This window comes from Spinacia oleracea, chromosome 1 (assembly GCF_020520425.1).
Source record: "Spinacia oleracea cultivar Varoflay chromosome 1, BTI_SOV_V1, whole genome shotgun sequence".
Taxonomy (NCBI): domain Eukaryota; kingdom Viridiplantae; phylum Streptophyta; class Magnoliopsida; order Caryophyllales; family Amaranthaceae; genus Spinacia; species Spinacia oleracea.
The window spans coordinates 56658474-56685199 of record NC_079487.1 but is presented as its reverse complement, the minus strand read 5'-3'; the positions used below and the strand labels follow the sequence as shown (position 1 = coordinate 56685199).

Below are 26726 nucleotides of genomic sequence, written 5' to 3'. Positions count from 1 at the left end.
AGAAGTAACATACCTAAACTAAAAAAAGTACCTCCTCTAAAATTATAAAAAAAGTAACATGTTTAAACTACAGAAGTAACATACCTAAATTCGCAAGTGTGAACTGGTCTCATACTTCGTATAAGAATTTGGGTTTTATATAAATGCCGTGCATTAGTACAATAGTAAATTTTTTAAAGGTTCACCAAAAATACAACTAGACAGTAAGGGACGAGAGGAGTAGAAATTGACAATGATGAATGGATGATAATGTCTTTGGTTTTGCTGGTCGATGCCTCTTACAAGTAGACTATCAGAGTATCAATGCTTCATAGCTGCTCCAGATAAATGCAAATGCAGGTGCTACCAATTTCAGCGTGTTGCGTTATTCTTTCTACCACCACTACCAACAACAATGTCTCCAAATCCCTAGGCCGGAGAGAGCTGTTCTTCGATGGCGTTTCATCGGCTTATACCCAACCTTCTTCTTCACCCCAGAGGTTCTTTCACTCTTCCAATTTCTCTCTCGAGATTTTAATTGCTTGCGTTTTTCATGAGTTTGTTTGTTTTCTTGCAGAATTGACAACTGTGGTAATCATAATTTAGTTGATGATGAATTTCGGTCCAATTTTCCGTCCACAACTAAGCGGGCTTTGCTTCGGAGTTTTGGGGCTCTTTCTTGTTATTTTCTTTCAACCTATTTTCCAGGTTTGTAGCAGAATATTTGCGGTACTTTTATTTTTTGATGTGATATAATTATAGGCATGGGTTTGTTTATTGAATTGCAGTCATGGTGCATATTAATCTGTTTCCTGAAATTATGTTGTTTTATATTTTTGTTTGGGTTAGAACTTAGAAACTGATTTAATATATTGGGTAGTATTGACATTGAGAGTTGAATTGTGACTGCATTGTTTCGGAACTGTCATAGATTGGCATCCAGCAAATGCTTTTTCTTTCGAAGTCAATCAATATGTTTGCTTTTAAAGTCAATCATATAGGGAGAGGTTGCGCGTCCTTTTCACTTCAAGAACCTATGTTTGATTATGGAACTCTGATTTTGGGTATAGACATTTTGGGTATATTTATCCCAAATTAGCCGAGTCTCACACCTGAACATGTATCCGTGAGCATGAGTAACTTGCTTCTCATTTTCTTAGTATGATATTTCTAAATATGATATTAAAGAGAGATAGTGCATTCTACCTAATAGTAATAGAGGGAAAGTTAACCCTGAAGTCTTTGTGAATATCTCTAACGCATCCCTTCTTAACCTCTTACCCGCGTTCCCCTATGACTTGAGTAGCCAATTTCAGAGGCTGAAAGTTAATTCTGGCAGCGGAGTTTTGCCAGTTTATGGATTGTTGAAGTCTTATTTAAATGTGTTCGTTATAGAAAAATGAACCACCTGATGAACATAATGATGCAATCCATGATATAGGATTTGTCTAACAAGTGGAAATCACAATCATTGAACTGAGGTCTGAAAGACTGCAACTAAATGGTCTGGACCTTCCAGAATTTTCTCTTGCTACCTGGTGTTTCTGATGATGGTCCTGCTTTTATCAATTTTGTAAATCAGCAGTCTCCAGAGCCTTCAAATTTTGTTGCTTAACTGTTGGGTCAAGGATCCAAATTTCTTCACATAGTGCCTGGTGGTTACAATGGATGGAACACTGCAAATTGCAAAATGTATAGAGTGGTCCAGGATCCGGAATGGCTATTTGAATATTTGCATACAGTGGGACTGAAGATTCAGAACAAAATCATGCAAATGCAAGCTGAACTCCTTTCTGAAGTTACATGAAGCCTGGTCTTATATTGAGGAGAAGGAGAATTTTTTAGAAGCAACGTCCAAGCAGATGAAAAATTGCAGCGAGATAAATCTTGATCACTTGATGTGAGGACCCATTATTTTCATGTCAAAGAGTAGCAAAATATTGAACAGAAGGGCCATTAATACGTTACTGAGAGATGTTAGGGTTAACTCTTCAGCAGCTCATTAAATCTTAAAAGATGTTATTTGATTCCATTGTTAAGGCTATAGGTGAGGGTACGGTATCAAGTAAAATAGTCTTAGATATGTTTGCAGTTACTTATTGTTCTCACCTGAATCCTCCTTATACACAAGTACGCAATGCGCACACACACAGGCACACAGATTTTCATATATCTCTGTAATGCTTGAATATTTCATTTGTTGCAACTTTTGGGAGCTGTCTTCCACAGGAATCTTATTAAAGCTTCTATCTTCCTTGACTGCATATGGTTTTACAGCTTATGCACTAGGTGATCCATCTGTGACAGTTGAAGAAGTAACACCCTCAGTTTTCCCTTCTAGTCCTCTGTTACCTTCTGAGGTTAGCTTTCAGGACATCATTACTACAGTTTGTCTAGTTTGAATATGGTTCTAAGTGGTGACTTCTACACTTGATTTGCTGTATGTTCATGGCAGGTGAATTGATATCTATGTACTTGACAGGAAAGAGTTGTTCAGCTATTTGAGAAGAATACTTATTCTGTGGTGAATATCTTTGATGTAACATTGCGTCCTCAACTGAATGTTACTGGCATGGTTGAGGTAATTACTTTTCACAAAGAATGATATTTCTCATGGCCTTGTGATGATTGATTAGTTCCATCATTACGGAGTCGTTGCTGTTTTTCGAAGATTGAGATGTAGTTTGATCAACTTTCTGCTTTGCCAACTTTGACAATGCTTTGAGTCATGGCTCTCTGACACAGTTGTAACATCGTTATAACAGGTTCCTGAAGGAAATGGTTCAGGAGTAGTCTGGGACGAACAGGGTCACATTGTCACAAACTATCATGGTAAGATTTGGAAATTTGTCAAATGAAATACAGGCATGAAAATCTGAAAAAGTTAAAAATCTTGGCGATGTTATGCATCATATATTTTAAATCTCGCTTTCTCTTTCCTATAAGGGGATGAGGAAATGAAGTATTTTATGTGAATGTGATGAGGACTATTGGGATTAAGGCTTCGTCAACTATATCTTTGTTGTTGTTTTGTGGTAGTGTGTGTAGGAATCGTCTTCTTGTCAAAGCACATAACTTCTTATTACTTGTAAATCAAAAGGAAAAATTCAATCAACATTATACGAGTAAACATAAGCACTTCTTTACATTATACTTGGACATTAGTGCCCCTTTAAGTTATTGCTGTCATGTTCAACAACCCAAAATATAATAACAAAGGAGAAAAGAAACGAAACAAAAAAGATAGGGAAGTTCCTTTACATGGGCTTTCTGCATGTTGTTGATGTTCTTCTGTGTCATCCCTCAACCCCAACTGTATCAAAAAGGAAAAAAATGTCATCAAAGCAATTAGAAAGAAGATAAAAAAAGGAAAAGATAGAAGGAAGAAAAATAACGCTGCTTACTTTTGTGGTGCTGTCCAGTAATTGGTAACTCACTTTCGAGAAATCCTAGCCCTGGAGAAGTTGTTGCACGCGTAAACATCTTAGCTTCTGATGGGTAAAACTACTATTCCTTCTTTTACCATAAATACCTATACATTTTTTGTATTCTGTTTTTCACTTTAAGTGTAATGGCATTGAAATATTTAATCGTCTAACTTTGATTCTTATTGTGGAGGGATTTCTTTCAGGGTTCTAAAGACCTTCGAGGGTAGGCTAATTGGAGCTGATCGAGCAAAGGATCTTGCTGTCTTGAAGGTTTATCTTTTGATACCTACCTTTCTTTTAATCTATTATTTTATCAAACACCATGCGCTACTAATATGACTTTGTACCAACCGTAATTTGTGATTGCACTATATTTCGTTTTCTTGAATGGTAATCTTACATATGTAGAATATGTTGATTTCTTTTGCGTAAAGCTATTAAAAGATGTTCCTTATTCCTTGGAGCTGGGTTAGAAAGCTTGGTTGCTTTTAGATAAAGTCGCTTCAATTAGCACCTGCCAGTAAGACGGTCTTCCTTGTTAGGGAACTAAGAACAATGGCAACGTTGTTATAACGTATGCAAAGAAAGATTAAATAACGTAATAAAGAACTCATAGATTTAACGTGGTTCACTAACAATGTGTTACCACAGGCAGAGGGGAGGAAAGGTTTATTGATCTTGGAATACAGATTACAGAATGCAACTAGGTTATGATCTAGGGAGTTTATATAACACTCTCTAGATACATGCGGAAAAGCCCAGAAAATAGGCCCAAAACAGATAACCCTAGTCCAGAATAACAGATACCAGATCCCGTGCTGGGGCGTTGCAGTAAGGGGCTTGACCAATTCAAGGCATTATTCTAACAAACGTAATTCACTTCATTTAAACATTAATGAAAGTTTAGGAAAATGAAGTCAATGAACATATTGAAATTTTATCTCTAGGTGGCATATCTAATTACAAAATAGAAACATCTTTTATGCTTTGGTGAGTTTTAATATAAAAAAATACCCCTTTTAAATTTTTAACTATTTCAACATATTGCTTTTTTTAATGGGAATATTTTTTGTATAGGTTTTCATTTTCCAAGATTCCAATGCAACTCAATACACACTCATGTGAATGATAAAGTTTTTTCCCCGGCACTTATAATCTAATTTATTTCTAATTTTAGCTCTTCAATTTTCAAGATTATGTTATCACTTCCTTAAAATTTGTGAAGTTAGGCCATGAACATCTTTGTTATTCTCTATAAAAGAATTCATGAAGTTCATACAAACTTCAATGACTAGAGTATAGACGATGCAAGTCAAAATGACGACGAGAAGGGACCGAACAATTGACTAGGTTTGGAAGGCCTACATCATTTATGCGACTAGAGAGCCACCATAAGAGCTTCTAATCATGGCTAGTGACTTGGGTTGCTTGACCCTTCGAACGCAATAGGTGGAGATATAGCAATGCAACATCTGAAGGGCGGAACAACCTATAGATAGGGACCTGTAACAACTAGACTCCCAAATTGAACATCCTCAAATCTTCTTCTAAAAGCTCTGAGGGTGGAAGAGATAAGAGTCCGGGTCTCCTTTGAAGTCACAATATGTAGGAACCCAAGTTTACTTAGTGGGCGAACCAAATAGAGTATTCACCTCGTCCAATGTCATGACATTCTCCACACCATCAAGAAAGAACACTACATCAACTTTCCTTGTATTTAAAAATTAAGGGAAGCGAGAAATTCCACCACAAGATGAGGATAAGTATTCTCATTCAAGGAAAATACGATACTCCATCCATGTTCACATGTTATTTGATCAAATACACAATCTACACCTAGTTTCTTAGCACCTGTAGCGGAAAGGTAGAGTGTGGGTACTACGGTTCTTTTCATTCTTTTCATGAGCTCCCTATCTCGCGCTTATTGAGCAACGTTTAACCAAGGCAAAGGAGGGCCAACAGGAGGAGGAGGTGAAAGGGCTGTAGAGGGTGCTTTAGAAGTGGAAGGCTTTGATTGTTGTGGTTGTTTGTGAATTTTGGAGGGGGCTTTTTGGTGATTACTCGCGAGTGTGCATTTGAAGTGTAGATAGGTTTTGTCTTGGAGGTAGTTCTACTAGATTTTCTCATGATGGAAGCAACGTAACACTACAATTCAACTAAAACAACCAATCAAACATTTTCACTCCAAACCAACCATTAAAAAAAAAAGAAGATCTCCAACTACAAAATTCACCCATCAATCCACCAATTTAAGCTACAAGCAACATTATCACATCTATTTAGACGGCGGATTCCTATATCACCGTAAATTAAGTGAACGATATGGAGAAAATTGAAACTTTAATACCTCTTCAAATGAAATTTGAACTAGAATGATGGTGCAAATCCCATTGAAAATGCCTTTTGTAAATTTGCAGCTTATGTCAGTTGTCTTTACAAGTCTAATAGTGGTGGCTTCCATTTTATAGAGAGCATTTGATAAACTCAACATATATCCACCAGCCAACTACCCGTTGGTGCTTCTTAGATTATAGGCCTTTTCCAATGAAATTCCCATGATATTAGCACGTAGAAGGTTAGCTGTGGGAAGCAAGTCAACGAATCCAAAGTGCTTCCTATTTTTCCTCCGCTTAAAACAAATTTATCGGTAAACATTTGGAGTGCATCAAGGTTCCGCACTTAGCCCGTTTCTTTTTGCTATAGTCATGGACGAATGACGAGGTCAATCCAAGATGGTATACCCTAGTGCATGAAGTTTGCAGATGATATTGTGTTGATTGATGAAACAAAAAGAGTGGAAAGTAAGTTGGAGTTATGGAGACAAACTTTGGAATCTCGAGGTTTTAGGCTGAGTAGAAACAAGACGGAATATATGGAGTGTAAGTTTAGTGGAGTCCAAGATAGAGAGACATGGGGGATTACCTTAGATGGGAAAATTGTCCAAGGCTCTGAAATGTTCCGTTATTTAGGATCTATTATCCAAAAGGATGGAGAATTGGATGGCGATGTGGCCCATAGAATCAAAGCAGGTTGGTTGAAGTGGAAAGGCGCCACAGGGTTCCTATGTGATTCAGGCATGCCACAAAGATTGAAGGGAAAATTTTACCGCACGGAAATTCGACCGGCTTTGTTATACGGCACGGAATGCTGGGCAGTGAAACATTGTCACGTGCACAAGATGAATGTGGCGGAGATGCGCATGTTACGTTGGATGTGTGGGCATGAGATTATTAGGAAGAAAGTAGGGGTTGCACCGATTGAGTTTAAGATGATGGAAAATCGTTTAAGATGGTTTGGACATGTAAGCAGAAGATCAAGTGATGCCCCGGTTCGGAGCATAGAAGGGTGGCAAAGTGATAGAATTGCAAGGGGTAGGGGAAGACCTAAGAAAACTTGGAGGAAGGTGATTGAGCACGATATGAGCTTTCTTGGGATCGAGGAAAATATGGCGTTGGATGGACAGAGTGGAGGGAGAGAATATACATTGATGACTTCATTTGACTCATACAGCTTTCATGTTTCTGTTTCTTTCTAATTTTTTATTTTATTTTTTATTCTTAATTTTATTTTTTAAATTCTTTTAAAGTTATTTTAATTTTACATGCTATTTTGAAATGTACTTATTTTACTTATTCATTTATTTTAAACTTTACTTATTTTTATTATCTCTTACAATATTTATTCTATAATGCATATACATTTTTCTCTTATCTTACTTTCATTAATTCCACTTTCTCTTCCTTGTTATTTTTCTTTTTACTTCCTGCTCCTTTCTGGTTTGATTGGTGACAATGACGATCTCCTACGACGATTCATGTTAGCCGACCCCAAATCATTTTGGGATTAAGGCTTTGTTGTTGAAACATTTTCCAAAAAAAATACTTAAGTTTCAAACGACAACTTTAAGATATTTACTTAACAGAACACCGATTTTTACACTAAGGAAAAGTTTCCAGAAAACTAGGGGATCGTTAGGTATCATTGTGAGTTTTCAGGGAAACTATTTTTTTGGTGGTTTTCATATTTTGGTTTTTAGTTTTGTACAAAACAGAAAACTAAAAACAAAAATGATCCCGAACGGGCCCTAGGTTTCTGTAAATCAGAAAATAAAATAAGTTTAATAAATAACTTACTTCATTTTGAGGGTGAAAATGTAAAACCATGTTGACTCTATTTCCACTTTTCTAAACTAAGTTCCGTTTAATAGTGAGCACTCTTTATACTTCATATAAATTCCTAAATAGAATAAAACATAAATGTTGACTATTCATGCTCTGGATTAGTCTTCACAAGAAGTGTAGCTTGATACTTTATCTTCTTTGCTTCAAGTTCCTTCAACTTAGTCTAGAATCTTCTTATCTTTAGCTTTCTTGATACCTCAAAACCATATGGAACAATGTGTTATCCAACTTTAATGACCAATCTTTTCGAGACTTATTAACCATCTTTTTGGGGATTGGTTTTTTTGATCTGTCGATTAGAAACTTCAACTTGGCCACTCGTTTTGAGGATGGTAGGCCATGCAAACCTTAGTAACTCCGCGCTTCTTTAGAATTTTCTTAAAAGTCCGTTGATGGAAATGAGAATCCCCCATCACTAATCACGACTCTTGATACTTCGAAATGCGAAAAGATGATCTTCTTGAAAAGCGGAATTAAGGAGGAATTAAGGTACCTATTCTAGTGCCTATAAACAACAAACAAAAAGAATGAAATGAGATTTTTCTCCATTGAAACTAAAAGTTCCAATGACACAATGGAAACAGTTCAAATAATCAAACAAAAACTAATTGAACGAGTCGTCTCTCCGACAATGGCTCCAAAAACTCGATGAGTCAAAAAGTGATACCTACCAACTAAGGGTCGATCCCATGGGGAACGAGTCCTTAACTTTTGCCCAATTATTATAAACTATTTCAATAACGAATGGTGATTTTGGTCAACAATACTTTAACAAAGTTTAGGGCTTGCTTCGCTCCAAAAATGCTTTTACGAATCCAAGAAAACAAATCATCCGAACAATAAACAAACTAAGTCGAGCAATTAAGTACATGTTAATCCCACGGTTGGGTCTTGACACTTTCCATCCGCAGTACGGTCTCTAACATATTAGAGTGCCAATTATACTAAGCCTCTAAGAATACGATCTTTCAATTTTAAGGTAGTGTTTGGCCAAGCTTCTATAAATGTTTCTAGTAAATGTTTCTAGGACCCAGAAGGTAAACTAGGCCATACACCATATTTTTAAGAAGTGATTTCAACTTCTTTAGAAACTCAAAAGGGCTTTTAAGGTCTTCATAAGGGGCTAGAAGGAGAAGCTCTCAAATCAGTTTCCCGGGGAACATATTTATTCATTTAATGAACTTTTCACACACACAATAATACCCTTATGAAAAGAGCAAATGACACATTGTCCCATTCCACAAAGAACGCTCACCCATCCCAATTCAGTCCCTCCTCTCTCTCTCCCAGGTTCAAAAACCTCAAAGACAACATTTCTTCACCGACCTCAATGGTACTGACTGTCCGACGATACCCCACTTCCGACGGAGAAATTAGCTTCAATTATGAAGATAGCCGGAGAAAATAAGAAATTAACCCTGGATTACGAAGATTTTCCGGAGAAATTAACCTTCAATCACGGAGATTTGACGGAGGTATTAACCTCCAATCCCTTATGTGCTTTGAGAATAAAATTATTGGGGATGATCAGTGTAACATAATTCGCTTTTTCAATTCGCGGTTCGCCCAAAATGGGACAAAAATAGGCGAAAACCGACCATAATTCGCTCTTTTCGGATCGCAATTCGCAGGGAGATTGGAGAATTATGTAACACTGGGGATGATGTTAAGTTCCTTAGAAGATAAAAATATGACTGTTGTTGATCAAAGAAAGCTTGCTGATGATGTTGGTGGCCCATGATTATTTAAGTAATGATTGGTAATTGCGACCAGTTACGTAGGGTAAGGTGATGTAGGAAATATGATTCCGTTAGTTTATTGATGTTTATCAATCAATATATATACAAGAGTGTACAATAATAGCTAGCATATTCTAAGCCTAAATTATAGGATTTGATTACTAATTTACACATTTGCTAAATATGCTAAATATGCTTTGTAATTATCCTGTTTATACATATTCTCTGTCACAATTATTTTCCTAAAAAAATCTTTTCCTAAATATATCGCAATACCCCTCCTCAAGTAGGAGCATGGGATTCAAAAATGCCCAACTTGGAAAAGAGAAAATCAAACTGAGCCTTCCCGAGAGCTTTTGTGAAAATATCCGCCAATTGGGACGATGTGGAGATATGAGATGGTGAAATCAAACCCTCTTTTATTGCATCCCGAACAAAATGACAATCAACTTCAATATGTTTTGTTCGCTCGTGAAAAACTGGATTTTTCGCAATATGCAACGCAGACTAACTATCACAAATAATTTTATCGCCTTAGGATGATGAACACCCAAACTCAACAGCAGACCTTGTAGCCATTGTAATTCACAAGTGATCGATGCCATAGACCTGTACTTGGCTTCGGCAGAGGACCGGGAAACCGTATTTTATTTATTCGTCTTCTAAGAAATCGGAGATTGACCTAAAAATACTAACCATCCTGTCAGAGAATGACGAGTAAGGGGACAGGCCGCCCAGTCCGAATCACACCAACCTTCCAATGTCAACTTACCATCTGCACGCAGCAAAATCCCTGACCGGGAGTCCCTTTCAAATAACGAACGACTCGAAGGGCCACCTCTCAATGCTCCATGCGAGGTTCTTGCATAAATTGAGAAAAAATATGAACTGAATAAGCCAAGTCTGGCCGAGTGACTGCGAGATAAATCAGACGACCCCCAAGTCGTCGATATGATTCCTGCAAAAATTCGCCAGTAGCAAGGCCAAGCTTATGATTCTGCTCAATGGGAAACACACTTGGCTTAGCTCCCAATAAACCTGATCAGAAATAATGTCCAAAGTGTACTTTCGTTGACACAAAAAAAATCCTAACAAGCTACGGGCCACTTCAATGCCTAAAAAATATTTGAGACTTCCCAGGTCTTTCATTTAGAAACAATCACTAAGATAAGATTTGAAGATGGTAAGTGCAACGGAATCATTCCCAGAAATAATAAGACCATCCACATAAACTAAGACATTAATTTTAATAGTGCCTTTAGTATATGTAAAGAGAGAATAGTTTGAGTAGGATCGAAGAAAATCATAGCCTTTCGAAGCGGACACCAATTTTGCAAACCAACATATAGGAGCCTGTTTCAAGCCATACAACGATTTGCGCAACTGATACACCAAAGACGGTTCCGAACTCTCAAATCCGGGAGGTAATTTCATGTACACCTATTCATCTAGATCACCGTGCAAGAAGGCATTATGGACATCCATCTGTTGCAGTTCCCAATTTTTTGAAGCTGTTATTGCTCGGAAGGCACGAACTTTAGTCATCTTGGCCACTGGAGCAAATGTTTCATTGTAATCAATACCCTCCTGTTGGTGATTTCCTAACACTACACAATCTTGATTTGAGACGCTCAACATCCCCATTTGACAAATACTTGGTCTTGTACACCCATTGACTACCAAGAGCACGTTTTCCAGGCGGGAGATGTTCCAAAGACCATGTTCCATTGTCCTCAAGAGCCCGAATTTCCTCCTTCATTGATTGTCTCCACCCATCGTACTTCATAGCCCCTTTAGAGGATTTAGGGTCATTCCCCATGATAATAGCTGCAAGAAATCTCGGGTAATTTACAGAAAAATTGTCACAATTTATATAATGTGCTAAAGGATAAGGAGTACCTGAGGAGAGATCGGAAGAGGAAGAAGAGGAGGACGTACTATTAGCAAACACCTTATCTGTCACAAAGTCCCGATTCAAGACGTTCGGGAATTTTTCTCGAAACCCGTGGCCCATTTCCTGCTCCCGGACTTGCTGCTGTAGGCGAAGGCCCAATGGCCTAATCAGTCGTTGGTATGGGTTCTTGATTCGGCCCAACTGGCGCTGGTGAGGCCCCAAGAGATGCTGGGTCTGATGTTGGAGCGTTGGGTTGGGCTTGCTGCTCACCCAAAAATTTGCCAACCTCAATTTCATTGTCCAAAATTAATCCAGCAAAATCCTCATGAATTTCTTGATCAACATGTTCATTATTCGTGGTGTTTACATCCTCCGGACACCCAAATGGGAACACCTCCTCAAAGAATTTTACATCTCGTGAAACAAAAAATTCTTTTGTATCCAAATCAAACGATCTCTACCCCTTTTTACCAAACGGATATCCAACAAAAACACATTTTTGACTTCGACCAGCAAATTTATCTCCCTTAATTTTCTGATTATGAGCAAAACACAAGAACCCAACGGCCCGTTTGGTAGCCGGCCATAAATGGTGTTAATGGGTATGAATTTGTATGTAAATTTGTGAGGAAAATCAATATTCATTCCCATGGTAATGCTAGTTCACTCAAAATTATGTCTTTTTCTTTATAAATTTCCATTACCACCCATTACCATGTGGGGAGTGGTATTAGGTGGGAATGCAAATTTATGAAAAAAACACCAAGTTTGAGACCAAATTTCATCACCATGGACATCATGATGCAATTTTCTTGCCAAATTACACTTAGATTTATTCCCATTCCCACCATTTATTACCGGCTACCAAACGGGCCGCAAAGGTTCGAATAGCATCAAAAGAGGGGGGTTTATCAAAAAGTATTTCGAAAGGTGTTTTATTCACTAAAAGAGGAGTAGGGGTACGGTTGATTAAGTGAGCAGCAGCAAAACACATTCCCCCCCAAAACAAATAGGTAATTTTGCTTGAAAACGCAATGCCCGACCAACATTCAAGATATGTTTATGCTTCCTCTCAACTCTCCCATTTTGTTGCGGAGTAATCCACACATGAAGTTTGAAACAAAATTCTGGTTGCATTAAAATATTTAAGCATACAATTAAACTCAGTCGTTATCACTTTGAACTACTTTAATTGTTTGAGAGAATTGTTTATCAACCATAGCAAAAAAACCATAAACATTTGAAATACTTCTACTTTATCAACTAACAAATAAATCCAAATTGCTCTCGAAAATTCATCAAATATTGTCAAAAAATAACGGCGAAACATGTCTTATACGGACCCCTAAATCAATGTATTTTCTCAAAAATCCGAGAAGCTTTATTATCACTTAAAGGAAATTTGTCTCTAGGATGCTTAGCACGCATACACACTTCACATCCCTTATCTAAATGGTCATTACTACTAAGATGAGGAATCAACTTAACTAGAAAGTAAGTTGGAACTCAAATTTGGAACATAAAGAACTCCTGTAAGAGTAATCTTGTCCGATAAACGAATGGATCCCACCAAAGTGGCAATTACCTTTTCACCATTCGGCAAATGAATTGGGCATTCAAATTTTTGTGTGTCAAATAACCAAGAGCTTTCTCCTGTAACATGGTGAGTTGCTCCGGTATCAATAATCCAAGATGAGGCATTAAACTTACCATTCAATCTATTGTCGGGAATTTTAGCATTACCAATAAGACTCGATATAGCCTTCCACTGCTCGGGCGTGAACAATTGATCCAAGGCCGAAACAGTGGAATCAGATGTCGAAGGAGACGAACTTGCAACAGCATTAGCACGAACTTGGCCACGTCCCTGCCTTGTTGTGGGAGTCTTCCCGCTCTCGGGTCAGGCATCCGGATAGCCCACAAACTCATAACCTATGTTACTCGGGTGTCAGAGTATCTGACACTCCGATCCAAATATTTGCAGACACTCCGACACGGTCAAAGGAGTGTCTTGACTTATTTTTTAGACACGGCTCCGGTACAAAGTGTCGGATAAAAAAAGCGACACTTTATCTAAAAATACAAAAATAGTTGTTAAAATTTAAAAAATTGAAAAAAGAAATTGTTAAATTCTTTTAAAAAATGAATGATTAAATGAAAAACAGAAAAAAAAAAAATGAAAGGGAAGAAACCAAACAGTCAAACACGTGGGTTACTACAAAAAAAAGAAAAAAAAAAAAAACAAAAACTGACAAAAGTAGCCATGTGCCCATATTGATGTGGCAGATGTGGGTACCTACCACATAGGATACCTACCTTTTCCAGATTCCCTATCCTTTTCAATTAATTATCTATTTTTATTTTATTGAAAGAGGAAAAGAACAGAATATCGGCAAACCACCAGCATCAGCAGTTTTCGTTCCTCTTTTCTACGGTCATCGGCAAATTGACCGGCAAGATGGTCGCTGGAGCCGACAAAAATTTCACCTTTGTACTCGCCTCAACCTCACGAACAAAAGCCCTATCATTTCAACAAATAATCGAACATATAACCCTTCAATTTCCAGATCTAGGGTTTAATACTCCACCGAATCGCCGATTTCGACACTACAATTCGGACCACCGGTGTCGACACCTCCCCGGACACGTGTCGAGTGTCGTGTCGCGGGTCGGGTCGTGTCGACACCGACACACACCTCCCACCGGAGTGTCGGAGTAACATAGCTCATAACGGCTCTCCGGATGGCCCTTCTTCTTGCAGTGACCACAGACCGAGTTCGCCCAGCAACCCGAGGCTTCATGGCCTGATTTCTTGCACACGCTGGCCCGGCAGAACCTCGTCCCCGACCACGGTCAACCCCTGCCCCTCTACGCGTACAATGTACCCAATTGCCTCAGATGGCTTCGACTCGACTTCTTGCTTCGATGTACGCACACATTCCTCCTGTATAACCAACTGGTACGCTCTATCAAGACTCGGAAGAGGGTCTTGTGATAATATGTTTGTGCATAGGGAAGAATAAAAGTCAGGGTACAATCCCATTAAAAAATCATGTAGGCATGCTTGTGCTCGACGCTCCTCGTGCAATTTCCCTGCCAAACACGAAGCACAACAAGAACATGAGATCAAGGGCTCATGTCGATCAAGTTCCTGCTAGAAAGTGTGCAGCTTGCCATAGTACACAGAAACGGGGATTAATTTGGTCTGTTCGCACTTTGCGATTGAAGAACACAATCGTTGAATGCGAGGACCATTAGTTTGTGCGAAACGCTGCTTGAGGTGATCCCAAAAGGGTTTTGCCTCTTTGAATTTGGACAAGGATGTCTTCAAATCGGGGTTATCGTATTCGTGATCCACGATATGAGCATCGCATTAATCGCCGTCCAATCGGACTTCGTGCAAGGGGGTGACGGTTCATTGATTGAGCCATCAAAAAATTCGAATTTCCTTCGAGCTTCTAATGCCGTTTGTTTATCGGCCGCCCAAGATTCATAATTATCTGCTGTTAGGCGAGTGGGTGTGATGAAATCTCCCAGTCGATCCTACGATCCGAGATAATATGGTGAGTTAGGTTCAATCTTAGGTGGTGGTGGTGGAGTTTCACCGACAGCCATATCAAATTATTCTTGAAAAAAAAAAATGTTCTCTAGCCTAATACCATGTCGGAAATATGATTCCGTTAGTTTATTGATGTTTATCAATCAATATATATACAAGAGTGTACAATAATAGCTAGCATATTCTAAGCCTAAATTATAGGAATTGATTACTAATTTATACATTTTCTAAATATGCTAAATATGCTTTGTAATTATCCTATTATACATATTGTCTGTCACAATTATTTTCCTAAAAATTTATTTTCCTAAATATATCTCAATAGATGATGGACGGTGGTGGTCGGTGGTATTAGTAATCTCTTTCTGATAAAATGGTATGGTATTGGTAAACTGGTAACAATAGATTGGAGAAGATGAAGAAATAAAATCTTTTCGTATTAATATATATTGGCCTTTTGCTTCTTATAATTCTAGTTTTTCTAGATTTCTAGTGTAATGTTGTAGGTTTCTTTTAACAATTACGTGTAGCATAGTTGTAGATAACACTTGTAAATTATTTTTTTAGGGAAGATAACACTTGTAACTTGTAAGATTTTGTTATAACAATTCTTTTCTTTTTAGCTAATAAAATATTTTAAACTATTAATAAATATATAATATTCTTGTTAATTATTGATTAAATATAAACTTTTAAATTTTAGAGAATAAATAAATCCTAAGTCAAAAAACTCAAAAAATATAAAATGAGCCAAACAAGTTTATGTTTCTTAGAAATACTTCTTAAATTTTATGGCCAAACAATTCTATTTCTCATAAGTACTTCTCTAGAAACAATTTTAGCATAACTAATTCTGACAGAAGATTGGCCAAACAGACCCTAATTCATACTCCCTCCGTATTTATTTAAGGAATACACTTGGTCGGGCACAGGTATTAAGAAAAAGAATTGAATGAAATAAAATAATAAAGCAAGTGGGGTTGGGTAGATATTTTAACAAGTAAACAAGTGGGGACCATGTCATTTTGGGAGGTGGGATGGGTTTTTGAAATTATTTTTTTAATAGGATGGTGGGTCATAGGGTAAATTAGATGTATTATTTAATTAGATGGTGGAGTTGATAAGTTACTAAATATAGCAAGTGTATCTCTTAAATAAATACGGCCGGAAAAGGCAAGTGTATCCCTTAAATAAATACGGAGGGAGTATTAGCTAGAAGTCAATTCATAACATTGGCCTATTACATGAATCAAACGATTGAGCACAATCAACTGAAATTTCTCAAACCATAATTCGTAAATGAATGAAATTTAATGCACGACAACCATGGTATGAACATGGCTTCCCTTAGTTAGCCCTAAAAAATGACTACTCACTTGTGGCTAAATTAACTAGCATAAAATCAATGTTTGAGGTAAATCTCATAAAGGAATAAATTAAACTATTGAAAACGGTAATTAAGAACAATAATTCAAAGCAAGAGATATTATGAAAATACCTATAGATTATTTAATGGAAAAAAACGTGCTTAGGGTTTAACAGTTAGAGAGACGAGCAAAAGAAACGTTATTGAAATTCTGGGAAGAATAACATAAGGGATATTAAATAAATCCCTTGAAGTATTTGTAGTTTCCTAATTCTGAAATAAAATAAATTAAGAAAATAAAGTTGAAATCGTCAATGATTGGTCGAGGAATGTTGACGATGCAAGTCAAAACAATGACAGAATGGAACTGACAACACCCCTAGGCCTTGCTAAGGCTGGACGTTGATGAGAGTGACGTGCGATAGGCCCCGCATGCTAGGTCAATTGTGGCGTACCCCGATGCTGCTCGGCTTGCCAAATCTTGCCGGCGCGGGCTGGAGTGTGAGGTTCAGAGTTATGATCGCTATATCCCTTGGGTGTGTGTTTGTTAGGTAGTAAATCCCGTGCCCAAGCATGGTACACAAGTACAACATGCGGGAGCGGGGCGGGCTGCAACTTGCTGCCATGCTTGTGGCAATGAGCTTGATTTCGATTTCAAGCATTGCGACACTCAATCTCCAAACTTTGACTCGATTACAGCTTCGGCCAAAGCTAACTTCATACATGAAATTACACAATTGCCCTCGACGACACATGAATGAAACACGCTATTAGATACTCAACGCCAATAATTTATTTATCCGATCAAACTATTCGTCTCTGACGCGAACAGTCCGATAATTGTCCCATCGACTCCGGAAGCATCCAAAAGACTATGAAATCATATAAAAAATAAAAAATAAACACAAATGGGGCATAATAGAGCACAATAATGAAAACTTATGCAAATATGACTGTAACGTGCAAAAATAATGGGATGAGTGCCGATAAATGCAACCTAAATGTGTTTGAATTAAAGTGAGCTTTCAAGTGCTCAATATCAAAGCAAGTTAATGGTTGCCTAAGTTTTTGCTGCCTAGAGGTTTCGAAGGAGTAACCTCTCTTCGACGCCATGGCCAGGCCTCGAAAGCATGCCAAGAACTCTGCGAAGAAGACGAAGAATAGTGACAATCAAGTTCAACCTAAACCTAACACTCGCGCACAATCTAAAGGTCCATCTACTGCAGCAATGGTGGAGAGCACCGCCATTGATTCCTCTTCTGAAACTTCGGATATTTCATACCTAGATGATGAAAATTTGATTGAGAACCAGATTCTTACCCCGAAATCTTCACTTAGAGAATTGCAGCATCGCTCCAATGTTCGTGATGAGTTCAATGCCTGGATCAATGGACTAAGTCAAGGTAAAACCATCAATACCCATTTTTCAAATTCTGGCGGGAGACTTGTTGGAGGGGATAACTCTGTGATTGCAACTAACTTGAATGTGAATATGAATGTTTTGCAATCTGAGCGAGCTGTGAATGCAAATAATGTGAATAATGTTGCACCCCAACCTGCTTCCCCTGTTTTGATTGACGAAATGCCTGTTAAACCTGTGCAAATTGATTTTGATGATATTGAAGATGAAATTGTGTATTGGAAATCTGCTATCATATGCTATGTGATTGGGGCTAACCCACCTCAACATGTGATGGAGGGATTTGCTCATAGAGTTTGGGGGAAAATGGGAGTTGACAAAGTTGCTTTGGTAGGGAAGGGCATTTTTCTGGTTAGGTTCACTACCATGGAAAATTGTTCTAAGGTACTCCAAGGGGGTACTCAGTTTTTTGATTCCAAACCTCTTATTTTGAAACCCTGGTCACCTGACATCAATTATGCTAAGGAGGATGTCAAAACCCTTCCAATATGGATTAAACTACATTTCCCTGCTGTGATTCAGTTTGTGAATGAAAGGGGAGTTATTGTGGATCAAAAGGTTACCTATGATTGGTTACCACATTCATGCACTAATTGCAAAGGAATTGGTCATAAAGCTGAGGTGTGTAAACAAGCAAAAAAGCAGCCTAAAACAAAGAAAATATGGGTGCAGAAGATTGCACCACATAGCACTCAGAACAACACTATTTCAGTAGCTGGGGATGCAGCTAAGGAGGGGGGTGATGGCTTTGTTATGGCTACTGGGTTTAGCACTCAGAGGTGTAGGGAGTTGAGGCCAGTGCAGACTAGAAATAGCTATCAACTTCTGGAGGAAGAAGAAGGGGAACTTTTGAGGGGGTGGTACTGCAGTTGCCACTGTAGGGAGTCCATTGGCTCAGGGGTGATCCCCTGCAGCTCATGGATAGCATACTTTGCTGGAATGTAAGGGGGCTAAACAGGAAAAGCAAGCAACATGAGGTGAGGAGGTTCATTCAAACTCACCAAATTAAGCTGTTTAGTCTCCTTGAAACTAGGGTGAAATCTCCTAAACTTAGAGATCTTTACCTAAACCTTTGCCCTGGGTGGTGTTTCTCCCCCAATTTATGTCATGCTCCAGGAGGAAGAATTATTCTGGGATGGGATTGCTGGTTCATTCATCTATGGTATGAATGCCAGAGCAGATAGAAGAGCTCTATGGGATCACTTAACCTCCCTTTCCTTTGGTATTACTCAACCTTGGGTCATTATGGGTGATTTTAATTCCATAATGAACTTGGAAGATAGGATTGGTTCCACTGTCAAATTTTCTAAAATTCAGGATATGAGAACATGTATGATGCAGTGTAATCTCAATGAGATTAAAGACTGTTGGAAGGCATTTTACCTGGTCTAACAAGCAAGAAGGGACTCATAGGGTTTTCACCAGAATTGATAGAGTGTTGGCTAACACTCAATGGGAAGATCTCTTTCCCACAGCAGAAGCTGCTTTCCTCCCTGAAGGTGATTTTGATCACTGTCCCATGGTTCTCAGTTGCTACAGAGATCAAGCTCAAAAAAGGCCTTTTAGATTTCAGAATATGTGGGCTACGGCAGCAGACTTCTTACCAATAGTGCAGACTGGTTGGGATAGATGTGTGAAGGGATGTCATATGTTTAGGGTGGTGCAAAGACTCAAGTGGATCAAGGGGGAGTTAAAGCTTCTCAACAGGAAAGGGTTCACTAACATTGAGGCCACTAACACTCAATGCCACCATGATCTTCTCTTGGCTCAGAACTTACTTCACAGTGATCCCACTAACCCCCATTTAGCAACTGCAGAAAAAGAAGCCAATGCTAAATATAGAGATGTTCATGCTCAGTACCTCACTTTCCTTCAGCAGACTGCAAAAATTCACTGGCTAGAACTGGGTGATGATGAGAACTCCAGGTTGTTCCATATGAGTATTAAACACAGGAGAAAGCAAAACAGGATCAATTCCATCCAAAATGCTGATGGTGTATGGGTTCAGTCAACTGATGGGGTCCAACATGCTTTCACCCAGTTTTACTCCTCTCTTTTTGGGGATAAAATGGATCATAGAACACCAGTTAAAGCTATTATAATGGATCAGGGGCCTAGATTGTCTATGGCTCACAAGAACACCTTGCAGTCGCTTTCTTGATGCAGATATTAAACATAGTTAGACTCCATCCCTGTAACCAAAGCACCTGATGGCTTTAATAGCCAGTTTTTCAAGTCAGCTTGGCCTATTATCAAGGATGAGTTCTGTCTTGCTATCAAAGATTTCTTTACCACTGGGAAATTACTGAAAGAAATCAATGTTACCTCAATTTCTCTGGTGCCTAAGCTTCCTGTTCCTGCTTCAGTGGGTGATTTTAGGCCTATTGCATGTTGTTCTGTGTTGTACAAGTGTATCTCTAAACTGATATGCTCTAAGCTTAAACTGGTCCTTCCTGACATAATCTCCCCCAATCAAGGTGCCTTTGTGGCTGGTAGATCCATTCTTCACAATGTTCTCTTATGCCAAGACATTATCAAATTGTATAATAGGGGTATGACTAAACCTGCTTGCTTTATGAAACTGGATTTGAGGAAGGCCTATGATACAGTAGAGTGGAATTTTATTGAGGAGATAATGGTGGAGTTGGGTTTTCCTGCTCACTTTATTCAGTTGGTTATGACTTGCCTTTCAACCACTCAGTACTCTATTCTTATCAATGGGGTTCCTTCTCCCATTATTCACCCAAAGAGGGGGTTGAGGCAAGGTGATCCACTTTCCCCACTCTTGTTTACACTTTGCATGGAATACCTGTCTAGAATCATGAAGTTGATTGCTTCACATGAATCTTTCAAATTCCATACCAGATGCAGATCAATGGCTCTAAACCACCTAGTTTTTGCTGATGATCTTTTATTGTTCTGCAATGGTGATACTACCTGCTGGAGGGCCTAAACTTATTTTCCACCACTACTGGGTTACAGGGTAACCCTGGTAAATCCTCCATTTACAGTTGTGGGCTTGATCAACACACTAGGGAGGAAATTGCTTCCTTTTCTGGTTTTAACTTTGGTAAGCTTCCTTCCAAGTACCTTGGAGTGCCCATCAGTACTGGAAAGATTAAGGCTGGTGACTGTGGTTTATTAGTTGAAAAAATGGTGGCAAAAATTAAGGTGTGGAGCTCAAGAAATTTGTCATTTGCAGGAAGAATGCAGCTCATTAATTCTGTCCTAATGAGTATTAGTGTGTATTGGGGGCAAATTTTCCTTTTTCCCAATTCAATCATCCAGAAAATTAAAGCAATCTGTAGAGCTTACCTTTGGCATGGTGTTTATGATGACAGCAGGCCAGGTAGTGTTAAGTGGGATAACTTGTGTTTGGACAAAGATCAGGGTGGACTTGGCTTCAGAAATCTGGCTTTATGGAATCAGGCAGCTGTGGGAAAGTTGGCTTGGGCTATAGAACAAAAGCAGGATAATTTGTGGGTAAAGTGGATGCATACAGTTTACATCAAAAATAAGAACTGGCTGCAGTATCAGGCTCCTCAGGCAGCCAGTTGGGCTGTAAAGTGCATCTGCAAAGCTAAGCAGGCATGTTGTGATACTTTGAATTCTTCTTCTTGGCTTACTAAGAACAATTCTCTATTAAGGAGGTGTACAATCTGTTCAAGAACCAATCAGGGAAGACTCAGTGGGCAAGATATGTTTGGAATAGGCTTACAATTCCTAAACACAGGTTTACTCTATGGGTGCTGCTACTGGAGAGACTCAAAACCAGAGACAGATTATTCCAATATGGAGTGTGTGTTGATAACTTATGTCCCCTTTGTGGTATTTCTGTTGAGACTTGTGCACATTTGTTTTTTGCCTGTGTGTACAGCAGAAAGCTTTTGGCTGATCTTATGGCTTGGCTTGGTCTTAGCACTCACAGAACCTCTGTGATTTTGATCTTACAGTGGATTAGAAGGAACTGCAAGTCAGTGTTCAAAAGGAAAGTCTTTTATGCTGCCATGGCTGGTGGTGCTTATCAAATTTGGAAAGCTAGGAACTCTGCAGTTTGGGATCTTTCTGTTCCTACTACTGAGAGCTTGTTGCACTCATTAGAGTTTGATATTAAGCATAGAATCCTAAGTGTAAGTAGCAAAAAACTCAGTGATGCTGATAGAGAGTGGTTAGTGGCTTTGTAGCTTTCTAGTTTGGTTTGATTCCTGTTTGGAATCTGTTGGTGTCGCTGAGTTGCCTTGGGGCTTGTCCCTTGGTCTCTCTTGCTTAGGTTGTAATACTGTTGTTTGAGCTTAATATATATTCCCTTGCTTGCTTGCCAAAAAAAAAATGTGTTTGAATTGTATTATATAAATGTGACTTATCAATGACTATCCCGAGTAGAATTGGAACTAAGTCTTAGTAACTTGCTCCTGATTTCAGTTAATTAAGATGCTCCTGATTTAATTGATTTTTGTAATTTACCCTAAAATATTAAATAGAATACTAAAGCATAAGAGATGAAAGCTTTACAAACATCATGTGATTCTCGAATATCTTAATATGAATTTCCAGTTCTCTCATCACACATGGTTTGATATGAAACTCCGGTAAGTTATGAATAATTCTTATACATCATAAAAAATCAACACCAACGAAGTTGTAGGAGGTATTACACCTAGATATATAGGTTGTGAAAGTTGTGACTGCACTGCACTTCACTTTCTTTTTTCCGTATCAATGATATGAGAGCAGCATTGAGTTGTTTTTGTCAATTTTTTGTGACAGTCCCTCTCAAGTGTGACAAACTGGCAATTCAATAAATTCTGAAGTAGTCAGTTATTTTAATCTAATGTAATCCTTGTTTAGGATAATATACATGGCCTGAAATTTCTTTTTGGCAGTTTCAAGTACATCCATTTTAACTGGTTGATATCATGCAAAAGACTTTTTTTGAGAGATGAACATGTAAAAACTTGCCAGGTAGAAGCAGCTGCAGACCTGTTGAAACCCATCCATGTGGGACAATCATCCTCCCTTAAAGTTGGTCAACGGTGTTTGGCAATTGGAAATCCTTTTGGTTTTGACCACACTCTCACTGTTGGTGTTATTAGTGGATTAAATCGCGATATCTTTAGTCAGAACGGAGTTACAATTGGTGGAGGTATTCAAACAGATGCAGCAATAAATCCTGGGAATAGGTATGTAATCTGATTTTTCTCTCCAGTTAAGCTAATTGACCAGACTCTCTTTTAGCATTTCTGTTAGAGATCCCTAACTCTGATCTAATGCTAGGTCATACAACTTATTACATCCTCTTTCTCTGGGATTTCTTGTCAGTTGTGTATTTGTTCCTGTCTGTCAGATGAACTGCTTAGGCAGCTCTGTTGGGTGTTGACTGACTTCTGAATTTTTTGTGTATATGATGACAGTGGAGGACCTCTTTTAGATTCAAAGGGAAATTTGATTGGGATTAATACGGCTATATTTACTCAAACTGGTGAGTTTTTGCTTCTGATTAATGGATATTGACATTTTAGTTATAAGCTATCTTTATGGCTTTAAGCTGTCGTTTTCAACTTCCATACTCCTACTATTAGCTAGTTTATGATCAACTATTGAATGTAGCTTATCTATTGAGCCATTTGTTTGGCTAACTCTTCCTCTTTTCGCCACCTTTTAACCAACTTTTAACTTCCAAGTTTTTTTTAGCTTCAAGTACTTCTTTTTTTCAACTTTCACCTATATTTGCCAGAGACTAGCAACGTTTTGCCTTGTCTACTAATATTTCAGCGTTAAACTACCATTTAGCTAAAACTTTCCCTTAGTTTTACCGAAATTTGTATTACAATAATGTCTTTAAATAGAGTGAACTAAATATATTTACTTCCTCCATTCTTATTACATCACACAATTTCCATTTAGGGAAATTTCTTTTTAGTTGGCACAATTCTATTATGGAGAGTTTTGTATGGTGAATTGTCATATTTACCCTTATTTTTTTAGTGATTTGGTGAAAGTGATGGTTGGTTGGTTATTGTTAAGGGGCCCTTTTGTCCTTTAAATTTCTCTTTTACCTTTCCTTAATATGTGTGCCAAAATCACTTATGTCATATAAATAAGAACAGAGGAAGTACGGTTATGTGTTCCTAAATCTTGTTTTCGCCTTTTAGTTTCTTGTACTCTTTACGTCCACTATCATTTATCAATTTTTTCTTCTTTTGATGTCTCTTAATATTTGTCAAGTTTCTTATAAAAATGAAGCACATTTAACTTGCCACAACTCTAAATCTAATGAGTGTAAGCAAAAGAAAAAGTTGGCCCATCAAAACAATTGATGTTTGCATAGTCTTTTTCTTTCCCTAAACATGGCAACTGATAGTGATGGCCGAAGTACTCCGCACTTTGTAAGCCATAAGGCATGCATTTCTTTCGAGTTTTGTTAACTCCTCAGCTTTGGTTATTGTCTTCATAACATCATACTTGTATTTCGACTTCTTACATGTGAGTATTGCCTTATGATGTAAATAACCTTCTGTTGTTTGTGTGTGCTCTTCTTTGCTTGTCAGTCCTGTCTTGTATAGTTGTCTTATGGTACATTCGTTCGTCTCTTTGCTAACCGATGTGACCATCGAGGGTATTTTTCTGTTCATATTCTCTTACAGAAAGTTCTGCAAGGTGTTTGTTAGTTGATTTAGCAGCTGCAGAAGTCGATAATCCCTTTCAGTCCAACCAAAAATATTCATTAAAGTTTTCTATCATTCTATTGTGAGTCAAAAATGCCAATGTGGACTCTCTTTTGGGAGTTCCTTTGTTGGATGTTGACTGTGACTATGTGACAAGCGATTGACACCTAATTGTCATTTATTGGGAAGTCCTTACATAAGGAGTACTTTTGTTGCAGGTACCTCAGCTGGGGTGGGGTTTGCAATTTCTTCCTCAACTCTGCTCAAGATCATACCTCAATTAATTGAGTTTGGCAAAGTAGGTGACTTTTTCTCAGACATATCGAGATAACTGGGTAGGAAAGATTGCGATATTAAGAATTTGAGTAAGAGATAGAATGATAGTCTGTGGGAGATTGAGAGAGATAAATATTGCTCATTTTTAATCTTGAGATCTTGAGATCAAGCATGGACAGAAAAATTAAGTTGTAATCAGTTAAGTGTCGGTTCCCTGTATTGAACATCTAAATGTTAATGATGTGTTGTTGAAGGTTGTTAGAGCCGGTCTAAACATTGAGATTGCGCCAGACTTAATAGCGAATCAGCTAAATGTTCGGTATGGAGCTCTTGTGTTGCAGGTTGGTGTATTGAGTTATTTTTTAGTCCTTTCAAATGATTCTTTGATTGTCAGCATTTTCTTTGTTAATGATTGATGAACAGTTTTCATAAATGAGGTCATTATTTATGATTCTACTTCTAGGTTACTGTGAATAGTTTAGCAGCCAAGGCAGGATTACGTCCCACAACAAGGGGTTTTGCTGGGAAAATCATTCTGGGCGATATAATTGCTGCGGTGGACAATAAACCTGTAAGTCTCTATATCTCTTCCATTTTCCCTCTATGCAAAAGTTTAAACTTAGTGAACCTCAAGGTAATGTGATCTTGTTATAAACACACAAAAAACGTCTCAAGTGAAGGAAACTTGTATTCTATAGAGCACAGCGTTCATGTAACATTTAGGATTCCAATGGATTGAACTTTTGCAGTTGAAAACGACATGAAAGCCTTTCCTTGTTGGCAGTCAGCTGGGGGAAGTAACCCTAAGCAACAATTTCCCAGACGTTACTAAATAGTTAAAAAAATCGAAAGTTGCTTCCGGACAGGAATATTTGTTTGCAACCCCCCCCCCCCCCCCCCCCCCCCCTGTTCTGTCATCTTTCAGACTCTCAGTAATGTATAGTTCAGGTAGCCGTTAAGTGTGACCATCGTCATCGTTTTTGTAACACTTGAACCTATTACACTTAAACGGAGACCTAGACGGACTTGTCCACGACACAACCTTCCTGATTTTCTGTTTCTGAACAAAACAAATGAATGAAAAGGTCAAAAGGATCTGGAGGGAATTCATTAGGTAAGTTATTATAGAGGAATTCAACATCTGAAAGGAAAGGAGATGTTTAAATCACGTAACTCAGGTGTTAGAACAGATGTATGTGAAATGTAGCTAACTTGTTCTCTCAATGGACAGGTAAGAAACAAAGCTGATTTGATGAGAGTACTGGATGATTACGGTATTGAAGATGAAGTGATTTTAAAGATTATGAGGGATAGTGAAAGCTTAGAGGTGCCACTAAAATTGGAGGAAACTAGCTCGTGATTCATCGCGCTTGATAGTCTACTACATTTCTATTTTTTCGTTTTTCTGTCAATGGATTAAGGTTCCTATTTTTTCAAATATGCTAGATTGTTACCATGAAAATAACTCTCCAGTTTATTGGAAGATTCAGATTATAAGCAATCCAATAATCCCAACTCAGAGAAGTAAAAGAAATGCAATCAAAGGAATCTGGAACTTTCAACCATTTAAAGATGTGATCCCAGACAAAGAAGAGGTAGAACAACCCTTTAACATTTTAAAAGCAAAGATGCTCATTTGGAACAGGGAAATGACGTTAATATCCTAAAATTCTTCTTCAAAAAATTCAGAATTCTCTTAAAAATAGTGCTTTGACGGATTTGACCTTACACACTCTAATTACGATTTAGGCCTCAATCTCTTTTAAAATTATTTGACAGGTGAAAAAAGTGAGAAACTCTCCCGAGTATTTAGTATCCTCCTCAATGTCCTTAGTCTTTCCTAGCATTTTCTAATTTTTGAAAAAAGGCAGACAAACACTAGAAACACATTGGAAAGAATTGAAGCAGATAAATAATGTTGGAAATTAAACTTTCCTATCTATTGTTGATGGAGATGATCCCGAGATGATGTTCTTGGTTCTTTGGCTTCCTAGCTCAATTAAGATAAATATGCCTCCATGTTCTCCGTCTTGCCTGGTCAGCGTCGCTTCGATCGCTAAAAGGCTCGCTTGTTCCTTGCTACTGTTGTACACACTCCCCTTGTCCACCGCCGCAACATCACCATCCACATTTTTCCTCCTAAAATATGATTCCTCTTTCTTTCTACCAAAACAATCCAGTTTTTTTTGCTTTCCCATCTTCACACAATTCAACAATTT

At 38.1% G+C, this 26726-nt stretch overlaps 1 protein-coding gene across 1 annotated transcript; it reads left to right on the top strand.

Annotated features, from left to right (window-relative positions):
- Nucleotides 1–168: 168 nt before the first annotated feature.
- LOC110774876 (protease Do-like 8, chloroplastic) lies at nt 169–26008 on the top strand. The gene is made up of 13 exons (XM_021979469.2): nt 169–479; nt 557–687; nt 2257–2339; nt 2462–2560; nt 2745–2811; nt 3402–3477; nt 3611–3677; nt 22529–22746; nt 22978–23045; nt 24450–24529; nt 24762–24848; nt 24971–25078; nt 25739–26008. The coding sequence occupies exons 1-13, from the start codon at nt 328–330 to the stop codon at nt 25865–25867; spliced, it is 1365 nt and encodes a 454-aa protein (XP_021835161.1). The 5' UTR covers nt 169–327; the 3' UTR covers nt 25868–26008.
- Nucleotides 26009–26726: the final 718 nt, after the last annotated feature.